General features: G+C 41.2%; 2 protein-coding genes across 3 annotated transcripts in view; one reads left to right on the forward strand and one right to left on the reverse strand.

Moving 5' to 3' along the window:
* Positions 1-9,534, forward strand: part of LOC142243704 (uncharacterized) — a 49,826-nt gene extending 40,292 nt beyond the window's left edge. For both annotated transcript variants that reach the window (XM_075315877.1, XM_075315878.1), the window contains exon 3: positions 5,709-9,534. In XM_075315877.1, the coding sequence (XP_075171992.1) occupies positions 5,709-7,096 (1,388 nt within the window). In that variant the 3' untranslated portion in view covers positions 7,097-9,534. The remainder of the gene's footprint in view (positions 1-5,708) is intronic.
* Positions 1-14,728, reverse strand: part of LOC142243708 (uncharacterized) — a 478,920-nt gene that overhangs the window by 344,481 nt on the left and 119,711 nt on the right. The gene's annotated exons all lie outside the window — the stretch shown is intronic.

A 14,728-nucleotide genomic window follows, 5' to 3' on the forward strand; every position in this document is an offset into this window, starting at 1 on the left:
AACGAGGGAGACGCCTTCAGAGTTAATTGCAGCCCTTAGAGTCCCTTGTCCAATTACTTTTGGTCCCTTGAAAAAGAGGAGGCTATGCATTACAGAGCTATGATTCCTAAACCCTTTCTCCGATTTGGATGTGAAAACTCTCATATTGCAGCTGGGAGTGTGCACTTTCAGCCCATATTATATATAGAATTGTATTTCTGAACATGTTTTTGTAAACAGCTAAAATAACAAAACTTGTGTCACTGTCCAAATATTTCTGGCCCTGACTGTATTGAGGTCATCCTTCAGATTATACAAGGGTTGATAGAAATCTGCAAAGGCCTCAACAATCTTTATAGGATTCGTTATCTCTGTGTTGTTAGGGCCCAGAAACATCTCTATTTTATTCTGGAATTCCCTTTTTTTTAACCCTTGTTGCTAGTACGGCACCTGCTCCATCTCCCATGGAATAATATTTTATCTTCAATGCTTAGTTTTTTTGTAGGAAAATAGCAACAATTGACAGAGCAGCCTAATCTCGGAGTGGGTGGATGAGTTTGGAGAATCTTTATTCTGAGCTTCTAGAGTTTGAAGTTGTCAGAATTTCTGCCAACGCTGCTTCCCGGAGCCTCTTCTCATGGGAGGATATTTTAATAAATAACCACCTTATAGAAGACCATAAAGTCTCATCCGTGACCTCTGTTATCATTGAACTAAAAAAAATTCAGAGAGGCTTGCTGATACCTCCTCCACTACATACTGTTTAGATAAGTAATTTACGTGCCACCTTACAATAACAGGGCAGTTATGTAACGGTCAGGGATAGAGGGGTCCGACCATGTTATTTATCCAAGAGACGCTGCAACACAATTAGAGATTAAGCTGCTATCTACCAAGAAATAGTCTAACCTGTCGTATGACAAAAATCTAGCTGAAAAAGTGTAATCCATTTCTTTTGCATGATAAAACAATTGGCGCAGGATCCCCGTATTCTGATACCAGCACAAATAAAGCCCTCGGCTGCAGCCCCCAGCTGTCTGGGCTTATTTTGATACAAAGCTATGATAAAGCCAGAATCACACGTGCAAGGGACTCTCATCACATCACCCGACATGGCCTGCAGCTTTTCGAACATGAGCGTGCAGGTACATAGAAACACATGTGGCCGACCCACTCCTGTTAGGAGAGTGTGCGGCTGTGCTGGGTGATGTGATGCGAGTCCCTTGCAAGTGTGACTCAAGCCTAAGAGAAACTGCATGGGGCTTTTTTTTTAATTTAAATAATTAAAAAAAAGACGTGCGGTCCCCCCAAATTTTGATACCCAGCCAAGATAAAGCCAGCTGGGGGCTGGTATTCTCAGCCCGCAGCCACCCGGTATTGCCGCATCCATTAGATGTGACAATCCCGGTACTTTACCGGCTCTTCCCGTTGCCCTGGTGAGGTGGCAATCGGGGTAATAGCAGAAGTTAATAACAGCGCACAGCTGCTACTAAATCCTAGGTTAGTGATGGCACAGGCCTCTGAGATACCTGCATCACTAATGTGTAAATGAAAGTAAATAAGTACAAACACAGAAAAAATCCTTTATTTGGAATAAAATACAAAAACACTCCCTTTTTCACCACTTTATTAATCCTAAACACCCCTCCAGGTCCAGTGTAATCCACACGAGGTCCCACGACGCTTCCAGCTCTGCTACATCTCACAGCAAGCGGCCATAGATCAAGACTGCCAGCTGTGAGTGCAGACAATGACTGAGCTGCGATGAGCGATGACTGGGGGCGCGTCTGACTGCAACCAATCACAGACGGCAGGACTGTTGGTGGCTGGGGAAAGCACGGAAAGCTGTGTGTATGCGATGAGCCTAATGCACAGTACAGGAAGTGAATGTCCGACCCAGTAGCAGTTTGCCGCCATGACGCAGAGTCTCCGTAAGTATGAAGCACTTGCTTAATTCTTGTTTTCTTTATTTTTCCTTTAATTTCCCCAGTGCCGAATCTGGATCGTACACCCGGAATCCTGGGCTCGGCGCCCGGGCATCTTTGAAACCGCTCGGATATGGACTTTTACAGTCCTGGTCTGCTCAGCCCTAAAGCTAAGTTGAGACCTATTAGGAGCATAGACAGACGCAAGGGTATACACAACATTAAGAGACCATACCAAAATAATAAACCGCCCTCCAGAATCTGAACATTGAGAATGCAAGGAAAATTATTGGGTGTTCTTAATAAAAATGCACGTCCCAGCTTTCTTTCTACTATTCAGACTGGCTAAGAAAAATGTTATTTAATCTAACGGAATCCGTTAACAGAAGATGATATTCCTGAATACAAAGAACATCACACTTCGCCTTTAGTGCCTCCCACCATAACATAGATCTTTTTACAGGCGAATTCAACCCTTTGATATTTATTTATTTTATCCCCATATTAACCAATAGGAGCACTAGAACAATACATCACCGAGATGGGATAAAAAAAAAGCCTTTTGAACATAAAAAGATCTAAGATGTATTAAGAGAGGCGTAGAGTCTAGATCACGTGAAGTCATTATCGCCCTCTGCTTTTCTGTGGTCAGACCTCATCTGGAACACTGCGTCCAGTTCTGGGCATCACATTTTAAAAAAAGATGGTGAAATTCAGAGGAAAGCTACCAGCATCGTGAGCGGACTGCAAACTGTCCAAGGAGGAACAGTTAAAGGATCTGGGGATGTTTTAGCTTGCAAAAAATAAAGCTAAAAAGGAGACTTAGGCCGGGGCCACATTGGGACTACTGCGATCCTCGCATGACACTCGACTCACGCTGGCAGCACAGTGGGAGCCGAGTGTCATTGCAACTAAGGTGCGATCGTGCGATCGTACCACAGCTGTGGGGGGCGGGCCGGCACTGAGAAGGGGCGGGCCAACACTGAGGAGGAGAGGGAGGGATTTATCTCCCTCTCTCCTCTGTTGCCGGCTATTGCCATTCTTGCTCTGCACTTGCATTACACCGGTGTAATGCGAGTGCAGTGCGATGTTTCTCTCACCCCATAGACTTAAAAAGTGCGAGAAAAACGGGATCGGATTGTACCCGCAGCATGCTGCGACTGTTTTCTCGGTCCGATTAGGGCTGAGAAAATAATCGCTTATGGGTGCTGGCACATAGAGTAATATTGGTCCGAGTGGAATGCGATGTTTTATCATATTCCACTCGCTCCGATTTTCACGCTGTGTATCTTAGGCCTTAATAGCTGTCTACATATATCTGAAGGGTTGTCACAGTGTAGAGGGATCATTCTTATTCTCATTTGCAAATGGAAACATGAGAAGCAATTAAAAGAAACAAAGGGAGAAGATTAGTTATTAGAAAAAAACTTTTTCACAGTGAGGAGATCAATGAGTAGAACAGGCAGCCATGAGAGGTTGTGAGTTCTCCTTTAATGGAAGTCTTCGAACAGGTTGGATGGATATCTGTCTGAGATGGTTTTGTGAATCCTGCATTGAGCAGGGGGTTGGACCTGATGATCCTGAAGGTCCTTTCCAACTGGAACATTCTGTGATTGGCTGGAATCGATAGCAGACGCCATGCCGCTTTTGGAGAGCCCCTGATGTACCTAAACAGTGGAAGCCCCCTACAAGTGACCCCATTTTGGAAATTTCACCCCTCAAGGAATTTGTCTTGCAGTGTGGTAAGCACCTTGAACTCACAGGTGCTATACAGAATTTTACAACGTAGAACCGTGAAAATTAAAAAAAAAAGCCACAACAATGTTGCTGTAGCCCCACATTTTGTCATTTTCACAAGCATGTCAAGAAAAAAAATAGATCCCAAAATATGTTGTGTGATCCTATATTGGAATCTATTTTTCATTTTCCTGGTATGTGAATTGTATAATGTGATATATGTGAGTTGTGTAGAGTACGTCAGGCTGGCATATGTCCGTTATGTAGAATAAATCCAATTGTGCAATAAATTGGAGTAAGTCAGAAATAAATGTATTGGTCCATGCATGTGTGACAGACTTTGAACCATTCTTTTATACACAGGCCAGGTTTGTCGGGGTAGGTGTTACACTGAAAAAATTGTGTCCTTTCTTATCTCCCTTCTGTATTAAAATTTGTATCTTTTAGTGACCTTATATTGTGATAGCACGAAAACGTTATACAGTGGCATCTGTACGATGTGCATGGCCAGCTTCTTGTACCACAGCTTAGCTTTTGCATGGCACTGTAGGGCTGGATTACTGGATTTTTTTCTAAATATTTGGCTTACACTCCAGTCTCACTGACCACTCTGCCTTATACCCAGGGCGTTACCATACTCCTTTTTAGCTGGATCCTAGCTGCCCAAATGTGTAGATTTTTTTAATCCAGATAGAGGCATTTAAGTTAGGGTTCTTATACATGAGATCACCTTGCCGTGGTTATCGGGCTCACATGGATTGGCCAATACATAAGCTAAGTATCTAATTTTTTTAAATAATCGTATAGCTGTAATGCAGTACCAGAAATCCCTCATTCATTGCTAGCATACATCAGCTTTTTATAGTGCTGCTGTTTATATTTTGTTATCATTAGACCAGAGCAGCTGATGACAGCGATTAGTTGCGGGCGGCAGCAAAACTCCCTTGTGGCAACGAGCTCAAGTGTCCTACTGTTAGTAAAAGCAGGCACCGTGCTCTGATCACTGTGTCTGAATGTTCCCATGATGTAAGTTTACGTCATAGGTTGGAGACCCTTATCCAATCATGGCGTAAACTTGCGTCAAAGGTTGTGAAGGGGTTAAAGGTGCAATGCTTGTAGTTCTCAGCACAGGGTACACTCAGTATTGTGCGTATGGGCGGAGGCTTCGTCTCCTTGTGATGCAGCGGTTTCTCTCCTCTTGGGGAGGCTGGAGCACAGATCACATCACTTTCTATTGGAGACATTGTTATTCACAGTCTAGGTAAAGCTTCGCTGATGGAGGGGCCTTCACGAGTCAGCTCCCTGTGGTGACACTGGCTGTATGGAGTTACCCACAGGTTTAGGCTCTACTGTGCCCTATATCAGGGGGTGAGAAGAACAAAGTGGGGTGGACGTCATGTTGTACTGGTTCCTGTTGAAGATGTATAAAGAAACCAGTATAGAGGAGAACCTTTGTTCAGCTTTATCTCACCTGACTATATAAAGTTTCAATCCTTTGTTGAGGTGACTATATGAAGAAAGATGTCCCTTCCCCATGGACGGGAATAGATGCTGGGAGTTGTAGTGCTTCCTTCCTCTCCCTGGTCTAAACTGAACTGGTTTGTACCAGCTTACAGGAGGTGTCACCACTGAGCGGAGAGGCTCCTCCCACAGTTTCTATGGCAGCTTGTGGTGAGGAGAATAAATAACATTCATATCCACACATCAGCCAGTAGATGGCAGCAGAGTACACAGCACAATGCATATGTATCAGTTCTCAGTGTCCGCACAAACAATGCATTATACATCTTCTAACTCACAGTAGCCATAGTAATTCTGGAATAGCTCTACAGGACAACTGTTTGACTCCGCAATGGTTGAACGTGTACCGGGATATCACACTGGGCAATGATCTGGACTGAACATTAGAGAATTGAGTGTTTATGCAATATGTGCCCCAAGTAATCAGTTAACAGTACAGTTTGGGGGGGGGGTTTACTTTTATTTTTCCAATATATGTTATATTTAGTTTTATATATTATTTAAGGTTATATTATTCAAAATTAACATCAGTGTTTTTCTTTGCAGATTACTGTACCAGGAGCTCCGAAGGACATCTGATATTTTTTTCATTTAAAGCAGATGATTGTAGTATCACCCATGATACATGTACGCAGTATGCCAACATCTCAGATATACCCCCAGCCATTCAAAGCAAAGATAGATCAGCCGATAATTTTAATGAATTATTTTCTCCTAACTCATCGCAGACTGTTAAACAAAATAAAAGTTACAGAAGAAATGTTCAAGATAAAAGAAGTCCTAGAAGAAACAAGCCATTTTCATGTTCAGAATGTGGGAAATGTTTTACTCAAAAATCACATCTTCGTAATCATGAGAAAATTCACACAGGAGAGAAGCCATTTTCATGTTCAGAATGTGGGCAATGTTTTACTAGGAAATCAGTTCTTAGTAGTCATGAGAAAATTCACACAGGAGAGAAGCCATTTTCATGTTCAGAATGTGGGAAATGTTTTACTCAGAAATCAGATCTTAGTAATCATGAGAGAATTCACACAGGAGAGAAGCCATTTTCATGTTCAGAATGTGGGAAATGTTTTACTAGGAAATCAGTTCTTAGTAGTCATGAGAAAATTCACACAGGAGAGAAGCCATTTTCATGTTCAGAATGTGGGAAATGTTTTACTCAGAAATCAGTTCTTAGTAGTCATGAGAAAATTCACACAGGAGAGAAGCCATTTTCATGTTCAGAATGTGGGAAATGTTTTACTCAGAAATCAGATCTTAGTAATCATGAGAGAATGCACACAGGAGAGAAGCCATTTTCATGTTCAGAATGTGGGAAATGTTTTACTCAGAAATCACATCTTCGTAATCATGAGAAAATTCACACAGGAGAGAAGCCATTTTCATGTTTAGAATGTGGGCAATGTTTTACTAGGAAATCAGTTCTTAGTAGTCATGAGAAAATTCACACAGGAGAGAAGCCATTTTCATGTTCAGAATGTGGACAATGTTTTACTCAAAAATCACATCTTCGTAATCATGAGAAAATTCACACAGGAGAGAAGCCATTTTCATGTTCAGAATGTGGGCAATGTTTTACTAGGAAATCAGATCTTAGTAGGCATGAAAGAATTCACACAGGAGAGAAGCCTTTTTCATGTTCAGAATGTGGACAATGTTTTACTAGGAAATCAGACCTTAGCAGTCATGAGAAATCACATCTTCGTAATCATGAGAAAATTCACACAGGAGAGAAGCCATTTTCATGTTCAGAATGTGGGCAATGTTTTACTAGGAAATCAGATCTTAGCAGGCATGAAAGAATTCACACAGGAGATAAGCCTTTTTCATGTTCAGAATGTGGACAATGTTTTACTAGGAAATCAGACCTTAGCAGTCATGAGAAAATTCACACAGGAGAAGAAGCCATTTTCATGTTTATAATGTAAGCTGTTTTACAGATAAATCAAGTCTTATTAACCTCTAACCGACATTGGACGTACTAGGTACATCATGCCTCATGTCGGTATACTCACTTCCGGCTGCCTCGGGCAGCCGGAAGTGAATTCTGCACATGTCAGCTGATTTGAACAGCTGACGTGCGGCTATCAAGCACGAGTGTATCCACTCTCCACGCGTGCCTGTTAACCCCTTGCACTGCGCTGTCAAAATGTAACATCAAAATGTACATCAGAGCCGCGGTAAGCTCTCACCCGCCTCCATTAGCAGTCACGTGACGTGATCATGTGGAGCCAACGGTTGCCATGGTAGCAGCGGGTCATGTGATGACTCTTGTAGCTATCATGAGTCAGTTCTTCCTACAGCCGGCAGAGTGGAGAGTAGCTTTTTTGCAGATCAGAGCAATGTTGTTCTGATCTACACAAAGGAACAAGCAATCAAACTGCTGATCCTTATAGTCCCCTACTAGTAAAATAAAAAAAAAGTTTTAAAAATAAAAAAACCTAAAAGTTCAAATCAACCCCCATTCACCCCATTAAAAATTAAAGGGTTAAAAAAATACACAAATATCGCCACATTCAGAAATGTACGATCTCTCAAAATATAAAATGAATCAATCTGATCGATAAACAGCGTAATGGCAGAAAGTCCAAACGCCAAAATTACTTTTTTGGTCGCTTCAAATTTTGCGCAAAATGCAATAACAGGCAATCAAAATGTAGCATATGTGCAAGAATGGTACCATTAAAAACGTCAGCTCGAGACGCAAAAAATAAGCCGTCACTGAGCCATAGATCCCGAAAACTGAGAACACTGATTTTCGGAAAATGACGCAAAAAGTGTGCCTTTTTTTGATGTATGAATTTTTTTTAACCCCTTAGATACCAGTAAATGTCCTTCGCTAGTTTAATCTGCCCAATTCCAGCCTTGCTGAAGCATCCCCAGATCATCACTGATCCTCCACCTAATTTCACAGTGGGTGCAAGAAACTGTGACTTGTACACCTCTCCAGGTCTCCATCTAACTATTAGACAACCAGGTGTTGGGCAAAGCTGAAAATTAGACTCATAAGTGATTACCTTACTCTAGAAATTGGGCTGATTAAACTTTGCAAAGGACCAATGAATCAAGCCGCATACAAGGTTAGGCTGGACTCACACTAGTGTATAGCATCTGATGCGAAAGCAACGGATGCAATATGCTAATGACCCTCGGCTCAGGCTCTGCTGCGAGTGTGAGCCGATTGTCATGTGACTGTGAAGCTGAGGGCGGGCACTGCGGAGGAGAAGGAGGGGTTAATCCCCCCCATCTCCTCCATGGTCAGCCTGTGCGTACATCGCCCTGCCCGTGAATAACATCCGAGTGCAGTCCAATGTTTCTCTCGCATCCATTCACTTAAATGGGTTCAAGGGATACGGCTCTAGCAGAAAATCGCAACATGTTGCGACTTTTCTCGCATCCAGAATCTGGATGCGAGAAAAGCTGACCAACTGCTCTCACTCATTGACTAACATTGGTCCGAGTGCAATGCTAGATTTTCTCACATTGCACTCATCCGTTTTTCATGCTCGTGTGAGCGTGCCCTTATCCTGGAAAACAGTTGCTTCCTTCTTCTCAGGCAATGTTCCCCAACTCTAAGGACTGGTTTTTCCATCAGGACAGTGTGCCATGCCACACAGCTAGGTCAATGTGTGGATGAAAAACCACCACATCAAAACCCTGTCATGGCCAGCCCAATCTCCAGACCTGAACCCCATTGAAAACCTCTGGAATGTAATCAAGAGGAAGATGGATAGTCACAAGCCATCAAACAAAGAAGAACTGCTTACATTTTTGCACCAGGAGTGGCATAAGGTCACCCAAAAGCAGTGTGAAAGACTGGTGGAAAGCATGCCAAGACGTATGAAAGTTGTGATTAAAAATCATGATTGTTCCACAAAATATTGATGTCTAAATTCTTCCTGAGTTAAAACATTTAGTATTGTTGTTTCTAAATGATTATGAACTTGTTTTCTTTGCAATATTTGAGGTCTGAAAACTGCATTTTTTTGTTATTTTGACCATTTCTTACTTTCAGAAAATAAATGGCGGCTCAGTGGTTAGCACTGCAGTCTTGCAGCGCTGGGGCCCTGGGTTCTAGTCCCACTTAAGACACCATCTGCAAGGAGTTTGTATGTTCTCGCTGTGTTTGCTTGGGTTTCCTCTGGGTACTCCGGTTTCCTCCCACACTCCAATAACATACTGATAGGGAACCTAGATTGTGAGCCCCAATGGGGACAGCATTGCCAATGTATGTAAAGCGCTGTGGAATTAATAGCGCTATATAAATGAATCAAATTATTATTAATTATAAATGCAAAATTTTTTGCTTGGAAATTCGGAGGCATGTTTTCAGTAGCTTATATACATTTTACTCAAAAATATACCTATAAAGAGGAAAAACTAACAATTTCTAATTTTTGCTAAAGCTATATATATTATATATATATATATATATATATATATATATATATATATATATATATATATATATATATATATATATATATATATACTAGCTGTAGTACCCGGGCCTTGCCCGGGATAGTAACTGTCTCTCTGTCTCTCTCCCAGTCTCTGTCTGTGTGTCGCTGTCTGTCTGTGTCTATGTCTCTGTCTGACTATTTCTATCTCTGCCTGTATTTATATCAGTCTATCGGTCTCCATTTCTGTGTCTGTCTGTATCTCTGTGTCTGTCTCTATGTGTGTGTCTGTCTGTCTCTTTCCCAGTCTGCCTCTTTTCCGTCTGTCTTGGTCTGTCTCTTTCCAGGGCTGTCTCTTTCCCGGGCTGTCTCTTTCCCGGGCTGTCTCTTTCCCGGGCTGTCTCTTTGCCCGTCTGTCTCTTTCCTGGGCTGTCTCTTTGCCCGTCTGTCTCTTTCCAGGGCTGTCTCTGTTTGTCTGTCTTTTTTTGTCTCTATCCATCTCTCCACTGACATCTTATTACCTCACGCATAAGCTTCAACTAACAGTTTATTTTGTTCCTATAGCAACCACTGACAGTTGCTATTAATAACCTACAGCTCCCACCTCCATTTAGTTTAATGGCGGCAGGATTTTAGAGACTAACTGTAAAGCGCGGGGTTAAATTTTTCTGTCAAAACATAGTCTACGACGCTCCCTGGGTCACATGAGGCGTCTGTGCAAAATTTCATGATTGTAAATGCGACGGTGCGGATTCCTTTAGCGGACATATATACACACACACACAATACACACACACACACACACACACACTCAGCTTTATATATTAGATATGAGAAAACTATACCTCATGACCGTAATTTATCACAATGTAAGGCACGGGTGCCCACAATGGGGCAAAACATGTGCCTAGCACATACTCCTATACAATATCAAAAAACAAGGAGAACCGGAGTAATGAATAGTGCAAAGCAATGACAATTTTATTTGATGTGTGAAATAAACAAAACACAAAAAGGGAAAAATGGCCATATAAAACACCATAAAATACAAAGAATGGGGGATAGAAGTGAATGATGACCCCAGGGGAAGGCAGCAGCATGTACAGGAATAATCAAAGTTGGTATAAAGACTGACAAGAAACGTTTCACCATACAGTGCTTTGAATACATTGTCAGTGCAGTTTCATGACTAGCAGCTGTTACAAAGTGCAAACATAGCAGCACATAATAAATTAATGATCATAAAGTGCTGAGTGCAATAGTGGATATAGTGCAAATATAGCAGCATGAAATAGTTATAAAGTGGCAAGTGCAATTAGCAAAAAGATCATGAAGCTGCTATAAGCACAGTGTATATGTGGAATCCACCCTATCACATGCAATCAACACAATACAATTACATTGTCATAATGATATGCAAAAAGGCTGTTTGCAGAATACTGGAAAGAGACAAATTCCCAATTAAGGGGACCCCCCAAAGGAAAAGCCCCCTAAAACCTCCAATGTACGTTTCGTAAGATTAAATAGCACCCTTGTGGACACCGCTTCATCAGGGAGGGAAGGCGAGGGTGATAGAGGTAGGGAACCTCACTCATTTATAATGCCCACTGTGCATAAGACTTCCTGGGGTGGCACCCACCGGAATGACGCGCACGGAAGCCGGCGCCACACCCCCTAACCAAAGGAGCGCAATCAGACCTTGAGCGCGCATGTAAGATCAGGGACGCGTCACCCATATCCCACATAGGCGCCCCTGTCCAATGAGACGGCAATCGCGTCAGAGAGAGGGGAGGAGTGAGCAACCCTGCACGTGCTGGAGGGCGGCAGGCCAGGAAGCCGGAGAGACGTCATTGATAAGGCAGAAGACTGTCCGATCATGTGACCAGATAGGGCGGAGTTAAATCAGATACACAAAAACAATAAGGTATACAATTCCAATAGGATACAAAGCAATGCAGCACCAGATAATGTAGATGGCGATTTTCTGCCACAATTTATAGTCAGTCCGTATAGGTGGCCAAAAAGAGTCACATAATGGTAGTCCACAGGTAATAGATGTAGTTATGGTCTGACCCCACTTAATGGGTCTCAGGTCCAAAAAATTCCCGGACATCAAACAAGGGGGATGAACACTCAATATGTTCACATTGAACACCACCTATTCACAAATATAAAAGATACAATAAATAAGGGCAATGAGGTATGGAATTCAAAAAAGGGGGGAAGTGGGAAAACAAATGATGAAAAAATGGTGTAAAAAAATATATACATACATTTTTTTATAAAAAAGGGGAATTATATAGAATAAAAATCAGTTAGAAAGTGGCGATGGCATAGAGGAGGAACATGGAGAGGGCCATTCCAAGAAAACATGCAAAACTGATAACTTCATTCAATCCTCTAGGGACAAGAGTATCGAGGGTACTAATCCACCAGGCCTCACATTGGGCCAATTTTTTCTTAATATCTCCCCCCCCTGGAACCACAACTAACTGTATCAATCCCACACACCTCAAGAAGTGTAGGATCACAATTATGATACCTCTTGAAAATTTTCCTTTGGGGGGTCCCCTTAATTGGGAATTTGTCTCTTTCCAGTATTCTGCAAGCAGCCTTTTTGCATATCATTATGACAATGTAATTGTATTGTGTTGATTGCATGTGATAGGGTGGATTCCACATATACACTGTGCTTATAGCAGCTTCATGATCTACTTTTTTCTAATTGCACTTGGCACTTTATAACTATTTCATGCTGCTATATTTGCACTATATCCACTATTGCACTCAGCACTTTATGATCATTAATTTATTATATGCTGCTAAGTTTGCACTTTGTAACAGCTGCTAGTCATGAAACTGCACTGACAATGTATTCAAAGCACTGTATGGTGAAACTTTTCTTGTCAGTCTTTATACCAACTTTGATTATTTCTATACATGCTGTTGCCTTTCCCCTGGGGTCATCATTCACTTCTATCCCCCCATTCTTTGTATTTAATGGTGTTTTATATGGCCATTCTTCCACTTTTTTGTGTTTTGTTTATTTCACACATCAAATAAAATTGTCATTGCTTTGCACTATTCATTACTCCGGTTCTCCTTGTTTTTATATAATATAAAATAATAATTTTATATATATTTTTTTATATATTGTTTTTATATAATATAATAATAATAATTTTTATATATATATATATATATATATATATATATATATATATATATTATAATATATACAGTCATATGGAAAAGTTTGGGCACCCCTATTAATGTTAACCTTATTTCTTTATAACAATTTGGGTTTTTGCAGCAGCTATTTCAGTTTCATATATCTAATAACTGATGGACTGAGTAATATTTCTGGATTGAAAACAGGTTTATTGTACTAACAGAAAATGTGCAATCTGCATTTAAACAAATTTTGACCGGTGCAAAAGTATGGGCACCCTTATCAATTTCTTGATTTGAACACTCCTAACTACTTTTTACTGACTTACTGAAGCACTAAATTGGTTTTGTAACCTCATTGAGCTTTGAACTTCATAGTCAGGTGTATCCAATCATGAGAAAAGGTATTTAAGGTGGCCACTTGCAAGTTGTTCTCCTATTTGAATCTCCTATGAAGAGTGGCATCATGGGCTCCTCAAAACAACTCTCAAATGATCTGAAAACAAAGATTATTCAACATAGTTGTTCAGGGGAAGGATACGAAAAGTTGTCTCAGAGATTTAAACTGTCAGTTTCCACTGTGAGGAACATAGTAAGGAAATGGAAGGACACAGGTACAGTTCTTGTTAAGCCCAGAAGTGGCAGGCCAAGAAAAATATCAGAAAGGCAGAGAAGAAGAATGGTGAGAACAGTCAAGGACAATCCACAGACCACCTCCAAAGACCTGCAGCATCATCTTGCTGCAGATGGTGTCAATGTGCATTGGTCAACAATACCGCGCACTTTGCACAAGGAGAAGCTGTATGGGAAAGAGATGCGAAAGAAGCCATTTCTGCAAGCACGCCACAAACAGAGTCGTCTGAGGTATGCAAAAGCACATTTGGACAAGCCAGTTACATTTTGGAAGAAGGTCCTGGGGACTGATGAAACAAAGATTGAGTTGTTTGGTCATACAAAAAGGCGTTATGCATGGAGGCAAAAAAAACATGGCATTCCAAGAAAAGCACTTACTACCCACAGTAAAATTTGGTGGAGGTTCCATCATGCTTTGGGGCTGTGTGGCCAATGCCGGCACCGGGAATCTTGTTAATGTTGAGGGTCGCATGGATTCAACTCAGTATCAGCAGATTCTTGACAATAATGTGCAAGAATCAGTGACGAAGTTGAGGTTACGCAGGGGATGGATATTTCAGCAAGACAATGATCCAAAACACCGCTCCAAATCTACTCAGGCATTCATGCAGAGGAACAATTACAATGTTCTGGAATGGCCATCCCAGTCTCCAGACCTGAATATCATTGAACATCTGTGGCATGATGTGAAGCGGCGGTCCATGCTCGGCGACCATCAAACGTAACTGAACTGGAATTGTTTTGTAAACAGGAATGGTCAAATCTACCTTCATCCAGGATCCAGGAACTCATTAACAGCTACAGGAAGCGACTAGAGGCTGTGATTTCTGCAAAAGGAGGATCTACAAAATATTAATGTCACTTTTATCTTGAGGTGCCCATACTTTTGCACCTGTCAAATTTTGTTTAAATGCGGATTGCACATTTTCTGTTAGTACAATAAACCTCTTTTCAATCCAGAAATATTACTGAGTCCATCAGTTATTAGATATATGAAAATGAAATAGCAAAAACCCAAATTGTTATAAAGGAAAAAGGTTAACATTAATAGGGGTGCCCAAACTTTTCCATATGACTGTATATATTACAGACCAAAAGTTTGGACACACCTTCTCATTCAAAGAGTTTTCTTTATTTTCAAGACTCTGAAAATTGTAGATTCACATTGAAGGGATCAAAACTACCGTGTTTCCCCGAAAGTAAGACAGTGTCTTACATTCTTTTTACCCCCAAAAGTCCCACTATGTCTTACTTTCGGAGTATGTCTTATATTGGAAAAAAATCACACAGCAATCGCAGCAAGTCTCCATGCAATGTACCGTATGGGGACTTGCCGCGATTGCGCCGTAAGTGTAC

This window comes from Anomaloglossus baeobatrachus, chromosome 6 (assembly GCF_048569485.1).
Source record: "Anomaloglossus baeobatrachus isolate aAnoBae1 chromosome 6, aAnoBae1.hap1, whole genome shotgun sequence".
Lineage (NCBI taxonomy): Eukaryota > Metazoa > Chordata > Amphibia > Anura > Aromobatidae > Anomaloglossus > Anomaloglossus baeobatrachus.